The sequence below is a fragment of the Mastigoproctus giganteus genome, chromosome 9 (assembly GCF_048544385.1).
Source record: "Mastigoproctus giganteus isolate SK-2022 chromosome 9, ASM4854438v1, whole genome shotgun sequence".
Classification (NCBI taxonomy): domain Eukaryota; kingdom Metazoa; phylum Arthropoda; class Arachnida; order Uropygi; family Thelyphonidae; genus Mastigoproctus; species Mastigoproctus giganteus.
This window is the reverse complement of record NC_143583.1, coordinates 40,575,104-40,590,994: the sequence shown is the minus strand read 5'-3', so window position 1 is coordinate 40,590,994 and position 15,891 is coordinate 40,575,104. Positions and strand designations below refer to the sequence as shown.

The window sequence follows — 15,891 nt, the reverse complement described above, 5'->3', positions numbered from 1 at the left end:
TCTCCTTTAATAATCGTAGGTTTTTCAATTCTATAATGTCTGTTAATAATTATGAAGCCTTTAATTTATTAGCATTATTAATACACATTCAAACTTAGACATAGGTGGGACATTCTGTAGTAACCTTATTTGATTATCCAAAGTACCCATTTCTGCTGTATTTTTTATTGCAGTGTGTATGCAAATAGTGTTGGATTCCATATACTGGGAAATTTGAAAATCACTACCTATTATTTAAAAAGGTAGTGCTGGAGTACTGTGAAACAAAGGATTTAATCAAATGTTTGTTCACATTTTTATGTATTCACCTTATGTATATACTTAAACTTCATCATAGGCACTATCATTTTCAGCAACTTTTCTTAATTTAACTGTTACATTTTCTGATGAATGTGAAAGAAAGCCCATAAGAATACTGCCAGTCATTTCCTTGATATTTTCCTCCTTTTAATGAATAGTGTCCTTGGCTTTCTCTGGTAAATTTTCTTTTGTCCAGTTTTGAAAGAAAAAGTCCATTAAAGTCAAATGAGGACTCCTTAAGGTTGCCCTGTATGTAATATTTTCTAATCCACGAGAGAGAGAGAGAGAGAGAGAGAGAGAGAGAGAGAGAGAGAGAGAGAGAGAGAGAGAGAGAGATTTCACACAAGACATTGTAATAGTGAATGTTCTACATAAAGATAATTTCTTGAGCATTTGGACAACACAGCTTCAGAAAACTACCTTACTGTATTTCAAATAAAATTTTTGAAGCATAAAGAATAGCTTTCTGAATTCAGTGTTTTTCAAATGTTGGAGCTAAAACATTTCTCATCTCACACCATACCTTTGTTTTGGGGTGTCTTTAATTCTTCTCTGCTGTTTTCTGTATAATCTGTAGTCCTTTGTAATGGCTGTTGCATCTGTTAAAGCCTCAAATGTGAAAAATGGCTTTATCTGACCAAATAATATTCTTTAAAGAGCATTTGCCAATTCTCCAGTCATACAAGCATGATTTTGGCAAACTCCGTCCTTAAATCACAATCAGTAGAAAAGCTCCTGCACATAGTATGTTTTTCTTTGGTTTAATTTTGTTTTCAGAATTTATTGCAAAATGGTAAATCAACCCAATTTTATCTACACTTGCCATGATTTAATAGAACTATGTGAAAAAGCATTTTGTATCAACTTAATGTTCTCATCTGATACAGATAAGGATGGTTTTCCACTGTATTTTTGATCGGACATAGATTCTATTGTCCTGCCATGGTTTTAGGATTCAACAATGCATTTCTTGTTTGTTCATTTTGCCACCATCTTTGAACATATAGTAGTGGTAATGACAAATGATGCAAGAAAGCAAGCTTATATAGCATCAGCCTGACCTGCTGACCTTTGCAGTTTTGCCGTTGGGTCACTGTTTGGCCATTTTGACGCCAGTCCTGGTACATTTTAACTGTGGTGGCTCTCGAATACCCCACCAGTTCAGCTGTTTGGGAAATCGGGCACCAACTCATTGAGCACCCACAATCTGTCCTTTATCAAAGTCTGATAAATCCCTCCTTTTATCCATCATGCTCAGAATTTTACTATCTACTGAACCACTGACACCTTATCTATGCTATGTAGGTCGACTAACTCTGCACTCTCGTACCTCACATGGTCAACGGGTCACATTCAGTTTTCTTATACAGGTGGTCATAATTCAGTGATTCCTCAATGTATATCTACCATAGGCTTCTGTATCACCTGAAATTTATATGCATCCTATGCACTTTTCTTCTCTGCCACATCGCAGTAGTTCATCTGGAACCCATTTATGTCCAAGCCTTGAACAGTATTTCTTTGTTGGTATGAAAAGCCTAGTAGCTTCTTTTACCTCCCTGAATACTACTCCCCATATGTTACTGACCCCCATGCATCATATCCATTAGTCTCTGGTCTGTCATTGACTTTTGCTCAGTTGTTACTTATGAAGGTTGTTCGATAAAGAGTGATCGTAATTTCTTTTTTCACCACAAATATTTATTATTCACCCATATTTTGATGGTTCTTTTCAAAGTACTTCCCATTTTATGAAATACACTTGCTCAAGTGTTTTTTGCCATTCTTCAAAAGAATGGTTTCTGATGTCTTTACAGTTTCTTCTGATTACTGGGAACATTTTCCTTGCAGCTCCTTTAACTTTTGAAATAAAAAAAATAATCATAAGCTGCATTCAACATTTAATTCTGGCTAAGTACTCAATGACAGTATTAGCAGAGGTCTTGCATTGTCATGATGCAGTATCCACCAACCTGCATACTTAAAACAAAAACAGCCCTCATACTTAAAACAAACAAAAAAAAAAAAAAACAGCTGTAGCATAGGATATTAATGGTATCAAATTCTCTAATAAACATACTTTGAATAAATAGTATCTCAGAAACCGATTCCATGATCAAAAGCAAGTAAAGTATACAAATTTTGATTTGCTTTCAGTTACTGCATTGAAATACTGCTGCAATTCTATGGTATTGTATGCATAAGGAAAATGCAGCTTAATTCTAGGGGAAGGGGGGGTAAAGGTAAACATAACAGTTTTTAAATGGAACTCTTACTTCTATACACTGCTTGGCTGTTGAGGCAAAATACATTATTCACAATTCAGCATATGTTTGCTAACAGAGACCACCCACCAGCTAATGAGAAGCTAATGTAAGCTTTGAAACAACTATCATAGTGATGTATTGCAGATTCACCTGTTCTGGTAATGCTATGCAATTTAGAAGGATATTAGCAGTACCATAATTCACAGTATTTGTATCTAAGTTGAATATAAGCCTAACCCAAACAAAAGCCTTAGTGTGGAGGGCTTAGTGCTTAGGCTTCAGTGAGAACAGAATTTCTTCGTGATTGAAATCAAATTCGGGTACCAATTTCGTTTTGACTTCAAATATTATGTTGAAATAACCCTACAGTCCTATAGTATTGTACTGTGCTCACTTAATATTTTATTAAATTTTTGCTATAAGATAATGCTAATGCTAATATAAATATTGAAACATTTGACATTAAACATTGACTATTACTCATATCTCTGCAGGTATGAGTAACTTAGTTCTGTGTCATAATCACATGAAAAATAAAAAGAAAATAACCTTGAAATAGCATGAATACCAGCACTCATGGGAAGATCAAGTAAAGCTATAAACAGTATTACTTGTACAGTACAACTTATCAAGGAAATGTATACCACAAATTTAATTGTCATCACTGTCCTGACAGTATATATATATAAATTGACTTTAATTTCATTAGCAAATCATTCTGCTAATGATATATATTTGTGTGCACATGTGATTATTGATATTAGAGTTAGTGCTTTTAAATATCATTTTTTAACCAGCTGCTCTTGTTCCACTGGTATTTTTATATAATGATATCCAGCTTTGTATATATTTTTTATTGCACCACAGATCTTCCCAAACAAATAACTTCATTTTTTCATTGTTAATGTTTTGTTTTGTCTCTTTAATATTTTCTTGTTTATGTTCCAGTATGACCATCAGGTCAGAGGAGTTTACAGTAGATCATAAATACAATCATTAATTGTATTTAGCAGACACGGGCTTGAACCACTATCCATTCAGAGCATGTGCTACTGCACTCTCACTTCTGACCACTCGGTTGAATCTAATATATATAAAATTATGGTACTACTTGGGAGAATAGGTTTGTAGTGACCCCAACCAACCCGCTAGTTATATATAAATCTAGCCCTGGTATGGATACCAGGGTTAGATTTATATATAACTAGTGTGTTGGTTGGGGTCACTACTAACGTATGCTCCCAAGTAGTACAGGTCGACCATCACTAATCTGGCCACCAGTAATCCGGTTCCACCGCTAATTCGGACATAATTTCCGCGAATGTAATTTCAAATTTCCCAGGTCGGCGTACCAACTTGGTGGTGTTGGTTGCAGCATCAGCTGTTGGCGCAAACCCATAAACACTGGCAAGCCATTCCCACCTGTTTTTCTGCATTTATTATTATAACCTGCTCACATTTAGGCCCAGCTATGGTTCCAATGCATAGAGGAAGTGCCTCTCTTGGTGTAAAGCGCAAACACCGTCCATTGTCCATAACAGATAAAGTTGAATTTCTGAAAAAACTCGACAGCAGTGTGTGTATAAGAAGCTTAACTCTGCTTAATTGTAAATTCCAGCAATTTCTCTCAGTTCCTCTTATCTTAGTAATTTTCTTTTAGATTTTTTTTTTTATGCAGCTAATTATTGATAATCGGATACATTGAATGGCACTTTTTTGAGGACTAACACCATTCAATATATCCCACCAATAATTAGCAAGGCTATCTGTTTCTGATTGTTACCTGCCTGTTTAACTAGGTCCAAATAATTAAACATACACTGTGCTGCCACTTTATTAGGTACACCTACCTAGTAGCATGTTGAGCTTCCTTTAGCTACAAAACAGCCTGAATTCATCTAGGCATGGATTGAACAAGATGCTGAAAATGTTGTGTAGTAATGGAGTACCATGCAGACATGAGTGTGCATGATCCTTGCAATCTGTGCAATCATAGTTCCTTGAGATTTGATGGAGGTGTAGGCCTGCAATGAACAGCTCTTTTCAGCTCATCCCAAAGATGTTCAATAGGATTGAGATCCAGGGACTGAGCGGGCCACTACAGCAAAGAAAAGTCATTGTCATGTTCCTGGAACCATCCCATAGTTGTTCGGGATTTGTGCACCGGCACATTATCCTGCTGGAAATAACCACCTGGCTAACGATAAACTGCCAACATGAACAGATGCATTTGGTCAGCAACGATGTGGCATTCAGACGTGAATCTATGGGTATCAACGGACCCAACATATGCCAAAAAAAACATTCCCCACACCATAACACTGCCCCCACCACCTTGCACAGTAGTTGTCAGACATGATGTGTCCATGGATTCATTTTGTTTTTGCCAAATTCTGAGCCTTCCATCAACATGATACACCAGGAACTGTGACTTGTCAGACCAAGCAACTGTTTTCCAGTCCTCGATAGTCCAGTGCTGGTGTTGCTGTGCCCACAGGAGGCGCGCTTCCTGTGGGCACAGCAGCTTGTTCTTCGTTGATAACAAAGATAGACAGTGTGGCCTTCGACTGTTGTAGCCCATTCGTGACAAAGTGCAACTAGTGGTCCATTGCAATATTTTGTTCTGTGCACCAAGGTTATATTCTGGACATGATGTGCAACATTGTGGCTTGTCTGTTTGCTTGCACAATTCTAGCCATCCTCCTCTGACTTCTCTCATCAACAATTGATTTTCTTCCACAGGAGTGCTGTTGAGAGGATGTTTTCTGTTCATTGCACCATTCTCGATACACTCTTGAAACTGGTGTGTGAAAAGTTCAGGAGAACTGCCATTTCAGAGATTCTTTGTCCAGCCCGGTCTTGCACCTACTACCATGCCATGTTCGAAGTCCGTTAGGTCACTCCTTTTCCCCATTCTTGCTACGGTTTGTACGCTTAACTGATACTAGAAAGGTTGTTCTGCTACATTTATATCCACAACTGTGGTCATGTGACTTGCAAGCACTGTGTGCGCACACGCAGCCAGGCCTCGCATAATGCAAGTTTGAGTAACGTGTGTTTCAGTTACCTCTATTTGAAAAAATTATACCACTTTACACGATGCAAATTTCCAGTTAACGCAATCTTTTTTTTTTTATGTGATAGTTGAAAAAGATTTGAATTGCACGTTAAGCTTACCGCGCGTCAGACGAGCAATAAACAAATGTTTACCTGCTGCCCGCCTCGGTGTGTTCCATCAACTATCAGAAGAAGATGTGTTACTTGTTTGTCTCCCACTAATAAAGTCAATGCAGACTTGCATTTAAAAATTCAAATTTTTAAATGAGCCAGATGAAAATGTTACTGCGAAGGAGATAACTGTAAAAGAACTAGATGAAATCTTTCATATCGCAGAGAACCTCAACAAAAGGCTTGAGATTCTCTGCGATATTTATTTTGCCAAGGGACCAGAGAAGATTGTTGTCGGCTATCGGAAATTGATTAATGAAAAGAGAAAATGTCGCAACGCTGTTCAAATATTTCTGCAACAGTCGTTTCTTCATTGTGTATTTTATGTCAGAGGTTCCCAAACTTTCTCTGTTCACTGTACCCTTAATGTCTCAGTAGTTTTTTCACTGCGCACCCAGAACAAAAGAAATACCTAACAGTTCTGTTTAGTAGTTAGATCCAAACAACTCACTCATGTCTGCATGGTAATAAGAAATTTTGAAACTGTGAACTACCTCAAGCTAGTAGTTCGTGCAGTGTCCGACAGATGTCGAATATCACTGTGTTTCCCTCAAATTTAAAATCCGCAGTGCACAGTTTGGGAACCGCTGTTTTACGCAATAAACATTTAATTCCATCATTATTTTCATTATATTTTACATTATATACAGTTAAAAAGTTATTTAAAAGGTATTTTCAAAATTCTTTATAGACATTCCAGGTCAAGGACCAATTATAATTTTTCCTATTGATTATTATATTCGATTAACTCGTTTCCATTTTGCACGATGCGCTCACGGGACGAATTAATTGCATTAATAGAGGCCAGCCTGTGTGTGTGTGTGTGTATATATATAATTTTTTTTTTTTTTCATTTTTCTAAAATTAAATGTGCTCTAACTCTTCACAGAAATTTGGTAAGTTTTCATGTTTATGGTTTTTTGCTTAATAATATACTAGTAAATTTAAATATTAATATCCAGCTAGGAAGGAAAAGGATGGATTCCAAAGAAGATTTATTTTTCCTATATTTAGAGGGAAAATATATGTGAAAGCCAGTAACTACATAGAAATTTCGTCATAAATCATTTACAAAACTAAATAAGAATATTTGCTTTGATTAAAATTCATTCTATTGAAAGCTTTAAAAACTTCCTGTAAATTTTAGACTTAGTAAAAAATTATTGGTTAAAACTCATAATTAAATTAATGTGTAATTCTGTATTATTGATCATATATTGATGTGTGTTTACCGAAGCTCATTGATATATTTGGTTTAATGTAGTTATGTGTTTTTACTGAACTTCAAAGGAACATTTCTATTTCTTAAATTCTGTCCATTCATAAATTTTTTTTTTTTTTTTTTTTTTAACATGTGTAGCTGTATTTTAACATTTGGAAATTTATATTTATCTACAGTAAATGTATTGCAGTTTAAAAATGTCAAACCTTTCAGGTATTCCTGCAAGGAATTCTCTCCCAAATAATCTCAATAATTCTCAGATCACTCCTGATAATTTAGGAGCTCTTAATGTGATCAAATATAAAGCCCTTTATGCTTTTGATGCAAGGAATCTAGATGAACTTTCGATTATGCCTGGGGATGTTATACTGGTTAGTTTATCTCTCGTCTCTTATATGCAAACTGTGAATGTTATTTCTGAAAATAAATATGTATTATTAGTTCTTAACTAATCTTTAATGGCATGTTAGTATCCATTAATTGTAGTTTACAAAATGTGTAATATTTATTTTCATTAGTCATGCATAATTTTCAACAATGAACTACTCATAACATTTAAAAAATATCTGGAATTCAAAAAACACACTACACATAATTATGACTTACAAATAATTCAGTGAATTCGAATTGTTTTTACATGAATGGGGAACAACCAGAGTTGTTTTTTTTTTTTTTTTTTTTTTTAATACATTTTATTTTTTATAAAAACCGCACGTTTGTCATGGAGAAACTTACTTCACTTTCAGTTTTATAAGAACTTTTATGCATTCATCAAAACTCTTATTTCCTTCAAAGAGACGGAAGAGCATTAAGAAAATTCATAGTTCATTTTACAGTGATGTTTATTTATTTATTTGTCATACCTTAACTGCTATTATTTGTTTCATAATTAAAGCCAAGAAATATTCTTTTATAAAAGGCATATAACTATATTGATTGTAAAACAGTAACTTATTAGTTAATGCTGTGTGTATTTTTTCATTTTGGATCGATTAGATTGATAAAGAGATAATAACACCATGTATGGCCTGTATTGCGTGAAAGTCATTCATGTCAAGCAAAGAAATTAAGAACGATTTGTTAACAACAAAAAAAAAATTTTTAAATACAAAAAAAGTAATATTATGAACTAAAAATGTGGTTTTAAAATTAACCCACTTTTTGGATTCCAGTTAGCAAACTGAAGATTATATTATTGGGGGGCAGTCTCCTACACACAAGTAAATATGATGTATAAAAGTTAGAACACTTCGCCCCATGGATTTCAAAGTAAAAATAATTTACTGAATGGCAGCTCTACTCTTAGAGATATAGGCCAAATAATAAAACTATCTAAATCAGTAGAATTCTGCAACAGAAAATTAAAAAGTGGGGAGGGGTGTTGCTGGAAGATTACTCTGTCATGACCAAATAGTTACAGCCTTCAGCAGTGGATTCTGGGTTTTTTTTTTTTTTTTTTTTGTAGATTGGGAAGTTGCACAGGACATATTCAACTCTCCAAAACAACTTTTTTGGAGAGTTGAATTTTATTAGATGTACCTGTGATAGCTCTATACTCTCAACAGTTACTTTTTCTGGAGTCAGATAGGCTGTAATCACCATTTTGGCCCCCAAAAAAAATTTGCATTATGTTGATTGGAACTGATCTGTGTGTTCTGAATGTGCAGTGATCTTCATAGGGTGATGGGGGACTAAAGGAATGGGGTTGGTTTGGTTGGTTGGCTGTTATTTGGGAGCTGCTGGTGCTGTTAAAAGTAACCCTGGAAATGGATGGGGGGGGGATGTTGAAGTGGTGTTTTGAAGTTGGGCCCTCAACCACCAGGATTTCCTTCCCTTTCTGATGGAACCTCCCAGTGACTCTGCTGGTGCTCGAGATTAGTATTACTGGGATCCAACGTCCACAGCCTAGGTTCCAAGCTAATACCGTAGGAATCCAGCATATTTGCCATGTGCTGCAAACCATAAACTCAAGGGGATCCTGGTGGTAGAGGCTTCAAAACACCACTCTGGCTCCTTCTTTGACCAGACTGGTGGTCCTGTATGACTCAGTCAGGATCAGTTGGCTAGCTGGTTCACCTGCAAGGGTCAGCTGTGTCAATGCCATGTCCCCTAACCTCATGGTCCAAGGGACAGGATTTGAGCTGCCAGTGGTGTATGTATATTATCTGGGTAGCCCAGCATCCCACCCCTGAGCACATTTATTGCTTGGCTGGTAGTGGGTGTCTTCAATTCTTTGATCAGAAATAAAGCATGTCTGAATAACATTGCGTTGTCCACATAGAAGACCTGGGATTAGACAATGCATGGAAAAGTGTCAATCATGCGGGATATAGAAACACTGTTACGAACAGTATATACAATGTTCAGTAGGTCGTCTATTTAAAAAAGAAAGCTAGAAGAATTAGCCATTGTCACAGAATGTAATGTTTTGTCATTTTGACCACTAAATGAAGTGAGATAGCTGTCAAGACATTTTTCCGTAACTGCTTTAATGAGAAATTATGAAGTTTTAATTTAGTATTGTAAATAGAAAGTTAATGAATGTAACGATCCAACCAGTAACTACCGCCTGAAGATTTTGACCAATCCACAATATCAAGTAGCATCAATTGTTCTTAACAAGGTTTTAGAAGATCTGGCATCTCTCTCTCTCTCTCTGTAAATTCATTCAGAAACATTGTTTGAATCACTGCAGTATGTAAAAGCAAAAATTAACAACATAAGGTCACAGTATCTTGGCCATACTGTTTATTGGAGCAACAAAGTAAAAGATTTGCTTTCATTTATAAGTTCTGATGTCAATACTACGCCTATTATTCTATTCATTAAACGTGTGTGTAATCTCTTCGACAATAGATTTCCTGACGGTGAGTTAAGAGAATGGCAAGCTTTTGACCCAATTGCTATGGCGAATGCATTCAATTTTGAATTTGGAGAAGAGGATGTTAAATAACTAATAAAAAAATACTCAACTACAATTACCATAAACAAAAGCATTGCCACAATATCACATCAGTACTGTGATTTGAAATTTGTAATTTCTGAGAAGGTTAAGAGTGGTTCAATTAAGTTGTTCACTGATATGTGCATGCTCAGAAACAAAGAATTTGAAGAACTGTCAATTCTTGTTGCCATCTGTGGAACATTTCAAGCTTTCTGCTGAATGCAAACTGAATGAAATTCAGTGTCGTGAATTCCATCAAATGTAAATCTAGAAACAGACTGGAAGTTGAACATTTGGATGATCTGATGATAATTAAGACTTATCTTTCATCTGGGTGTGAAATTAATCTAGATAGTATTTATAGTCACTGGATTTCTAATAAGGGTGGATGAGAAAAAGTTCTCAAAATGTGAAATAATTTTCTTTGTTGTGCTGATTTTCATTGTACCATTCAATTAATAAATAAAATACAAAATATGAAGTTTTTCAATTTTCATTGTAAATATTCTTATTATGTATATTACAGAGCACTTTTAAAGTGCTGTGCAGACATCGGGTCAAAATTTTCTGCTCAGAGCAGTGGCAGGTCTGCACAGCTCTAAAAAAAATTAAGGGAACGTTGGTCCCAGGTATATGCATCAACCAGAAACTTTGTACAGTAGGCCCCCATTATAATGCGGTTTGCTTTACGCTGATTTGCTATAACGCTGTTCTTATATTATAACCCGTATCTGACTATAACGTTGTCTCAGATCACTATAGTGATCTTTTATAGATTGCATTTTTGGCATATTTAACGAAATCATTTCATTTGATGGAGTCGATAGCTTGAAAATGAATATCAAAACGGCATTAAAATGTTTCCCACGCAGACTTGAGAAATTTTCTCTCACGCTAATTTAATTGCAGTACAATGACTTGTTACATAGTTCCAAGATCAACATTTTAAAAAATGATCAAGTATATTTGCTTGTAATATTTGCGTTATATGCATTTATCCGAAGTCTAGTCATCACTCAGTACCATATTAGACATCGTGTGTAACGGACAGTTTACTTGAATATTGTATCGTCTGACAAATTTGATAGGATATTATGATGTGGTTACAAAGGAACTGGATGCAAAAAATAATTTTGATATCATATATTTGGATTTCAGGAAAGCTTTTGACACTGTTGCGCATGGAAGACTATTGTACAAATTGGAGCAGAATGGTATTAAGGGAAAGTTGCTACAATGGATAAAAGGATGGTTGAGTGGGAGAAGACAGAGGGTGGTAATCAATGGGTGCTGCTCTTCTTGGACTAATGTTATTAGTGGAGTCCCACAGGGTTCGGTGTTAGGTCCACTGTTGTTTTGTATATTTATCAATGATATTGATGAAGGTATATCAGGCTTAATGTCGAAGTTTGCAGATGATACAAAGGTTGACAGAGGTTGGGTTGTTAATGACAGTAATGGCAGGGTGCTACTGCAACAGGATCTAGATAATTTGGGCAGATGGGCTAAGAAGTGGCAACTGAAGTTTAACCTTGACAAATGCAAAGTACTGCATATGGGTAGAAGTAACCCCAGAGAAACGTACCAACTGTGTGGTACTACACTTAAGGTGGTAGAAAATGAAAAAGACCTGGGAGTGATTGTGCAGTCAGATATGAAGTTCTCTGAGCAATGCAGACAGGTTGCCAGGGCAGGTCATGGGGTTTTGTCAATGATATATAGGAATTTTGCTAGCAGGGAGAAGGAGGTGATTATCCCTCTGTATAAGGCAATGGGTCAGGCCATGCCTTGAGTACTGCGTACAGGTCTGGAGGCCTCATTTTAGGAAGGATGTAGATTTACTTGAGCGTGTACAGAGAAGGGCAACAAGATTGGTGAGGGGAATGAAGGGATCCTCTTACCAAGAGAGGCTTAAGTTCTGCAAATTGCAGTGGCTGGAGACTAGGCACCTGCGCGGTGATCTGATTGAGGTATATAAGGCCTTGAATGTGTTGAGCACGCTGAATTCTGATGGGATCCTTCCACTTGTTCAGATTACGAACCTAAGGGGGCATAAATTCAAATTAAGAAAAGACAGATGTAGAATAGATGTGCAGAAATTTGCCTTTAGCCAGGGGGTGGTTAATTGCTGGAACAAACTTCCATCTGTTGTTGTGGAAGTTGATAGATTGAATAAATTTAAGGGGGAACTGGACAGGCATTTAGAGGGAATGGTGTGATTTTTTTTTTTTTTTTTTTGGCTGATGCTGCATAAGCTCATACATTTGCTTTCTTGCATCACATGCCACTACTACTACTACTACTACCGTAATTAATGCAACCAATGCGGTTGCATTACATTTTTTTTGAATTACATTTTAGAAGAGTTAATAATGGCGGATAAGAATGAAAAAGCAACAACGTCTGGACGCAGTACGAAGACTATAAATGTAAGAAAAAGACTGAATTTGAAAATTAAATTAGATGTTTTGAAGCGAATCGATTCCAGTCAAAGACAAGTGGATGTGTGCCATAATTTAGGACTTGCAAGTTTAACTGTAAGAACAATTATAAAAGCGCGCCTCAGTAGCCAGGTGGGAAGGAGCAGCAGTGCGTAGCACACGCTTCTTGATTAGACCAGGGTTCGAGCCTGTCACCACCAAATACGGAGGATGCGGAAAGGTCAGGGAATGACCACTGCATATTCCCGGAGCAATATGGCCTTAGTTGCTAATGCTCCTAAAAACCAAATAACAAACAATAACAATTATAAAAAAATAAAGAATTAATTTTAGCAGTGGGAAAGATAGCTGTTCCACTGCAAGCAACTAGGACTAGGCCTTCTATTAGGATTTTATTGAAGATAATATCAATGTAGAACTCAGTTAAGTTAAATATTATAAATAAAAAAAAGAGAGAGAGAGATTAGCCAATATGATGATCTGAAGAAAACTCGCCTAAAAAAAAAAAAAAAAAATGTGGAACCATTTAAAACTAGTAAGGGCTGGTTGAATAGATTTAAAATCCAGGGAGAAGCCACAAGTGCAGATTAAGGAGCCGAAACATTCAAAAAATAACTTGTTAAAATTATTGAAGAGGGATATTGTGTGTTATACTTCTCAACACGTTTTTTAACATAGATGAAGCAGGACTTTTCTGGAAACGAATGCCTAAAAGAAGTTTCATATTGAAAGAAGAAAAAAAATGCCAGATTTCAAAAGTGACGAAGGATCGGTTGCCTTTATTGTTGGGTGGCAACGCTGCGGGGGATTTAAAATTAATACCTCTTTTAGTTTATTTAGAAGAGGGCCAAAGTTCAACCCAAAATCGACACATTTTTCTTGATTAAATTCATCAATTAAATTAAATCAATTTAGATCAATTAAATTCATGATTTTAACTGGAATTTTAAATTTAATTTTGATATGTAAGTAGTTACCACATAATTATATACGAATGTAATGCAGAATATTTTATATGTACAAATATTTGAATATTAAATATTTTGACTGACATTTGTGCATCTTTTCACTACTGTTTATTATTGATTAGGAAATATCCTATGGCACCGACCGCAACTCACAAATACATATGTTACCTTATGGGAATGCAGCGCTCACTTAGCGCGGATTCACTTAGCACTCTGTTTTTCCGGAACAAATTATTAGCGTTAAGCAGGAGTCACCTGTACTGGGATGGCTGGACCCTGTCCATTATTAGGCTATCCGTATTGCTATTGGAGCATTGTGAATGTTCAATGTCCAGAGCCTGTACATGGACCCATTATTGTTTCAACTTAAACAGTTGTCTCTAAAGTGTACATTAAAACTAAAATCCCTGCCAGACCATCTTATATGTATATCTGTTTTTGAGTCATAATAGGAAAGTTTGTACAACTTGCACCAGACTGCCAATTGTCCTTTTGGTATTTGTGTCGAAGAGCTACTTGCAGGGCCCCGGGTGCCAAGCGTTATAGTGATCAAGCGATTCCCTGAGTGATTTTCAGAGCATTTTTATCAAAGCTTCAGTTTTATTCATTTGTAAAAGTTTTCTTACGTTCCCATTAATTAATTGTTAACTTAGTATTATGAATTGTAACTAAGTTACAGAAAGGAAAACCACCTTTCTTTTTTTTTTTTTTTCCATTAAATTAATTTACTAACTTTTACACCGCTTGGTCACTCTAGCGGCACTTCTGCCTCCATGTGGTGGGGTTGGTAACCTAGGAGAAGAAATCCACTCTCCCAGGGCTGAAAGGAGCAAAGATGGAAAACAGTTCATTTCCACCTTTAGAGCCATCAAGCTCAAGACTAGAAAATGACCATTCTCAACCCTAGAGGTTAAAAACAACCCGTCAAGAGGAAATGAACAGCATTCCTCATACTGCACTCTATATCAGAGCTGCCGGTGAATAAACTATCCCCATTCCTTGTGAAAAAATGCATCGAGTCTGCTGCAGGTTCACAAAAAACAGTAAAGCGACTCCAGTCTGGGGATCTTCTGGTAGAGACCATGAAATCCCAGCATTGTGATAAGTTATTAAACATTACTACTTTTGGCAGACGACCAATAAAAGTTACTCCTCATGCCACCCTAAACTCCTCGAAGGGAGTAATCGCAGAATGTGACTTGTTAACTGTATCAGAGGAGGAGATAGTTCAAGAGCTATGTGAACAAAAAATCATACAAGCAAGGAGAATTATGACTTGGAAAGATGGGTGTTCTTGTTCCCACTAGGAGCATAATTCTCACTTTCAGCTCTCCCATCCTACCATCTGTTAAAGCAGGCTATCTCCATTGCCATGTCCATCCTTACTTCCCGAACCCAATCAGGTGCTACAAGTGCCAAAAATAAGGACACTCCCAAACTGCATGTCGAGGTGAGGCAATATGTCCAAATTGTGGATCGAAAGAGTGCAATCAAACTGAATGCACTGCTACCACTTCTTGCCCAAACTGTAAGGGTAATTCCAAAATTTGCGAACTATGGAAGCAAGGAAAAAAAAAAAAAATCCAGAAATATAAAGTTGAGAATAAAGTGACATATTCAGAGGCGAGAAGGCAAATACTGAAAACAGATCCAAAGCATACATATACAATGGCTGCTAAACAATTTCAGTCAATAGGTATACAAACAGATGTTGCTGTTCCCCCAAATATGTCTATCACTAATTGGGCACGCTCCATGCTCTCTGCCCCCAAACGGTGTCCTTCTCAACAAAAAACTGAACAAGCCTGTAATACCCCAATTACCATTCCAGCCAATGTACCCCCAACAGCAAAACCAAAAGTGACAGAAACCATGGTACTGAAACCACCAAATTCAACCAGAATGGATACTGACCAGCACAATGACTCAGAAGATGCCATATTAGAACTTCATGCGACTGATGAGATGGACGTAACACATCCCTACTTTCCAAAGAAAGACAAAGAAAAATCGGATCGATGCAAACAAGTCACAACTAAAAAGCAGTCAGAAACAAAAACAACCAACGAAACCACTTAATGGAAAGAATCCTATCTCTAAATAGGCCTACAAGGCTGGGACAATTCATGTTGATGATTAAGCTTCATACCAGCCAGAAGATAAATAAATCCAATACTGTAACTAAAAACACTTTATTTACAATAAAAATATAAATAACACTGATAAAATATACTAAAAACCTAGAAATTAAAAGCGATAAAATTTTGCTGTAGCTTTCGGATGCAGCAGTCTCCTTCCTCAACAGCATATGTCTACTGTGTGGCACATCCTTAAAAAGCAGATCCACAGCACACATCACATGGTTCCACGGTTGGAATTTTCCATTTGTGCACCGGACCGGAAATGGCTGGGGAGCACGCTAGCTGAAACCGTTCATCACGTCCGCCGAGAACGACGGCTTCCAGGAGAGGGTGTAGATGGAAAGAATCCTTCAGTGGAATTATAGAGGCTTTTGCAGTAT

General features: G+C 36.4%; 1 protein-coding gene across 1 annotated transcript in view; it reads left to right on the top strand.

Annotated features, from left to right (window-relative positions):
- Dap160 (dynamin associated protein 160) overlaps window positions 1-15,891 on the top strand; it is a 531,520-nt gene that overhangs the window by 304,944 nt on the left and 210,685 nt on the right. The window contains exon 17 of the mRNA XM_090381606.1: window positions 7,231-7,388. Coding sequence (XP_090237732.1) covers window positions 7,231-7,388 — 158 coding nt within the window. The remainder of the gene's footprint in view (window positions 1-7,230; window positions 7,389-15,891) is intronic.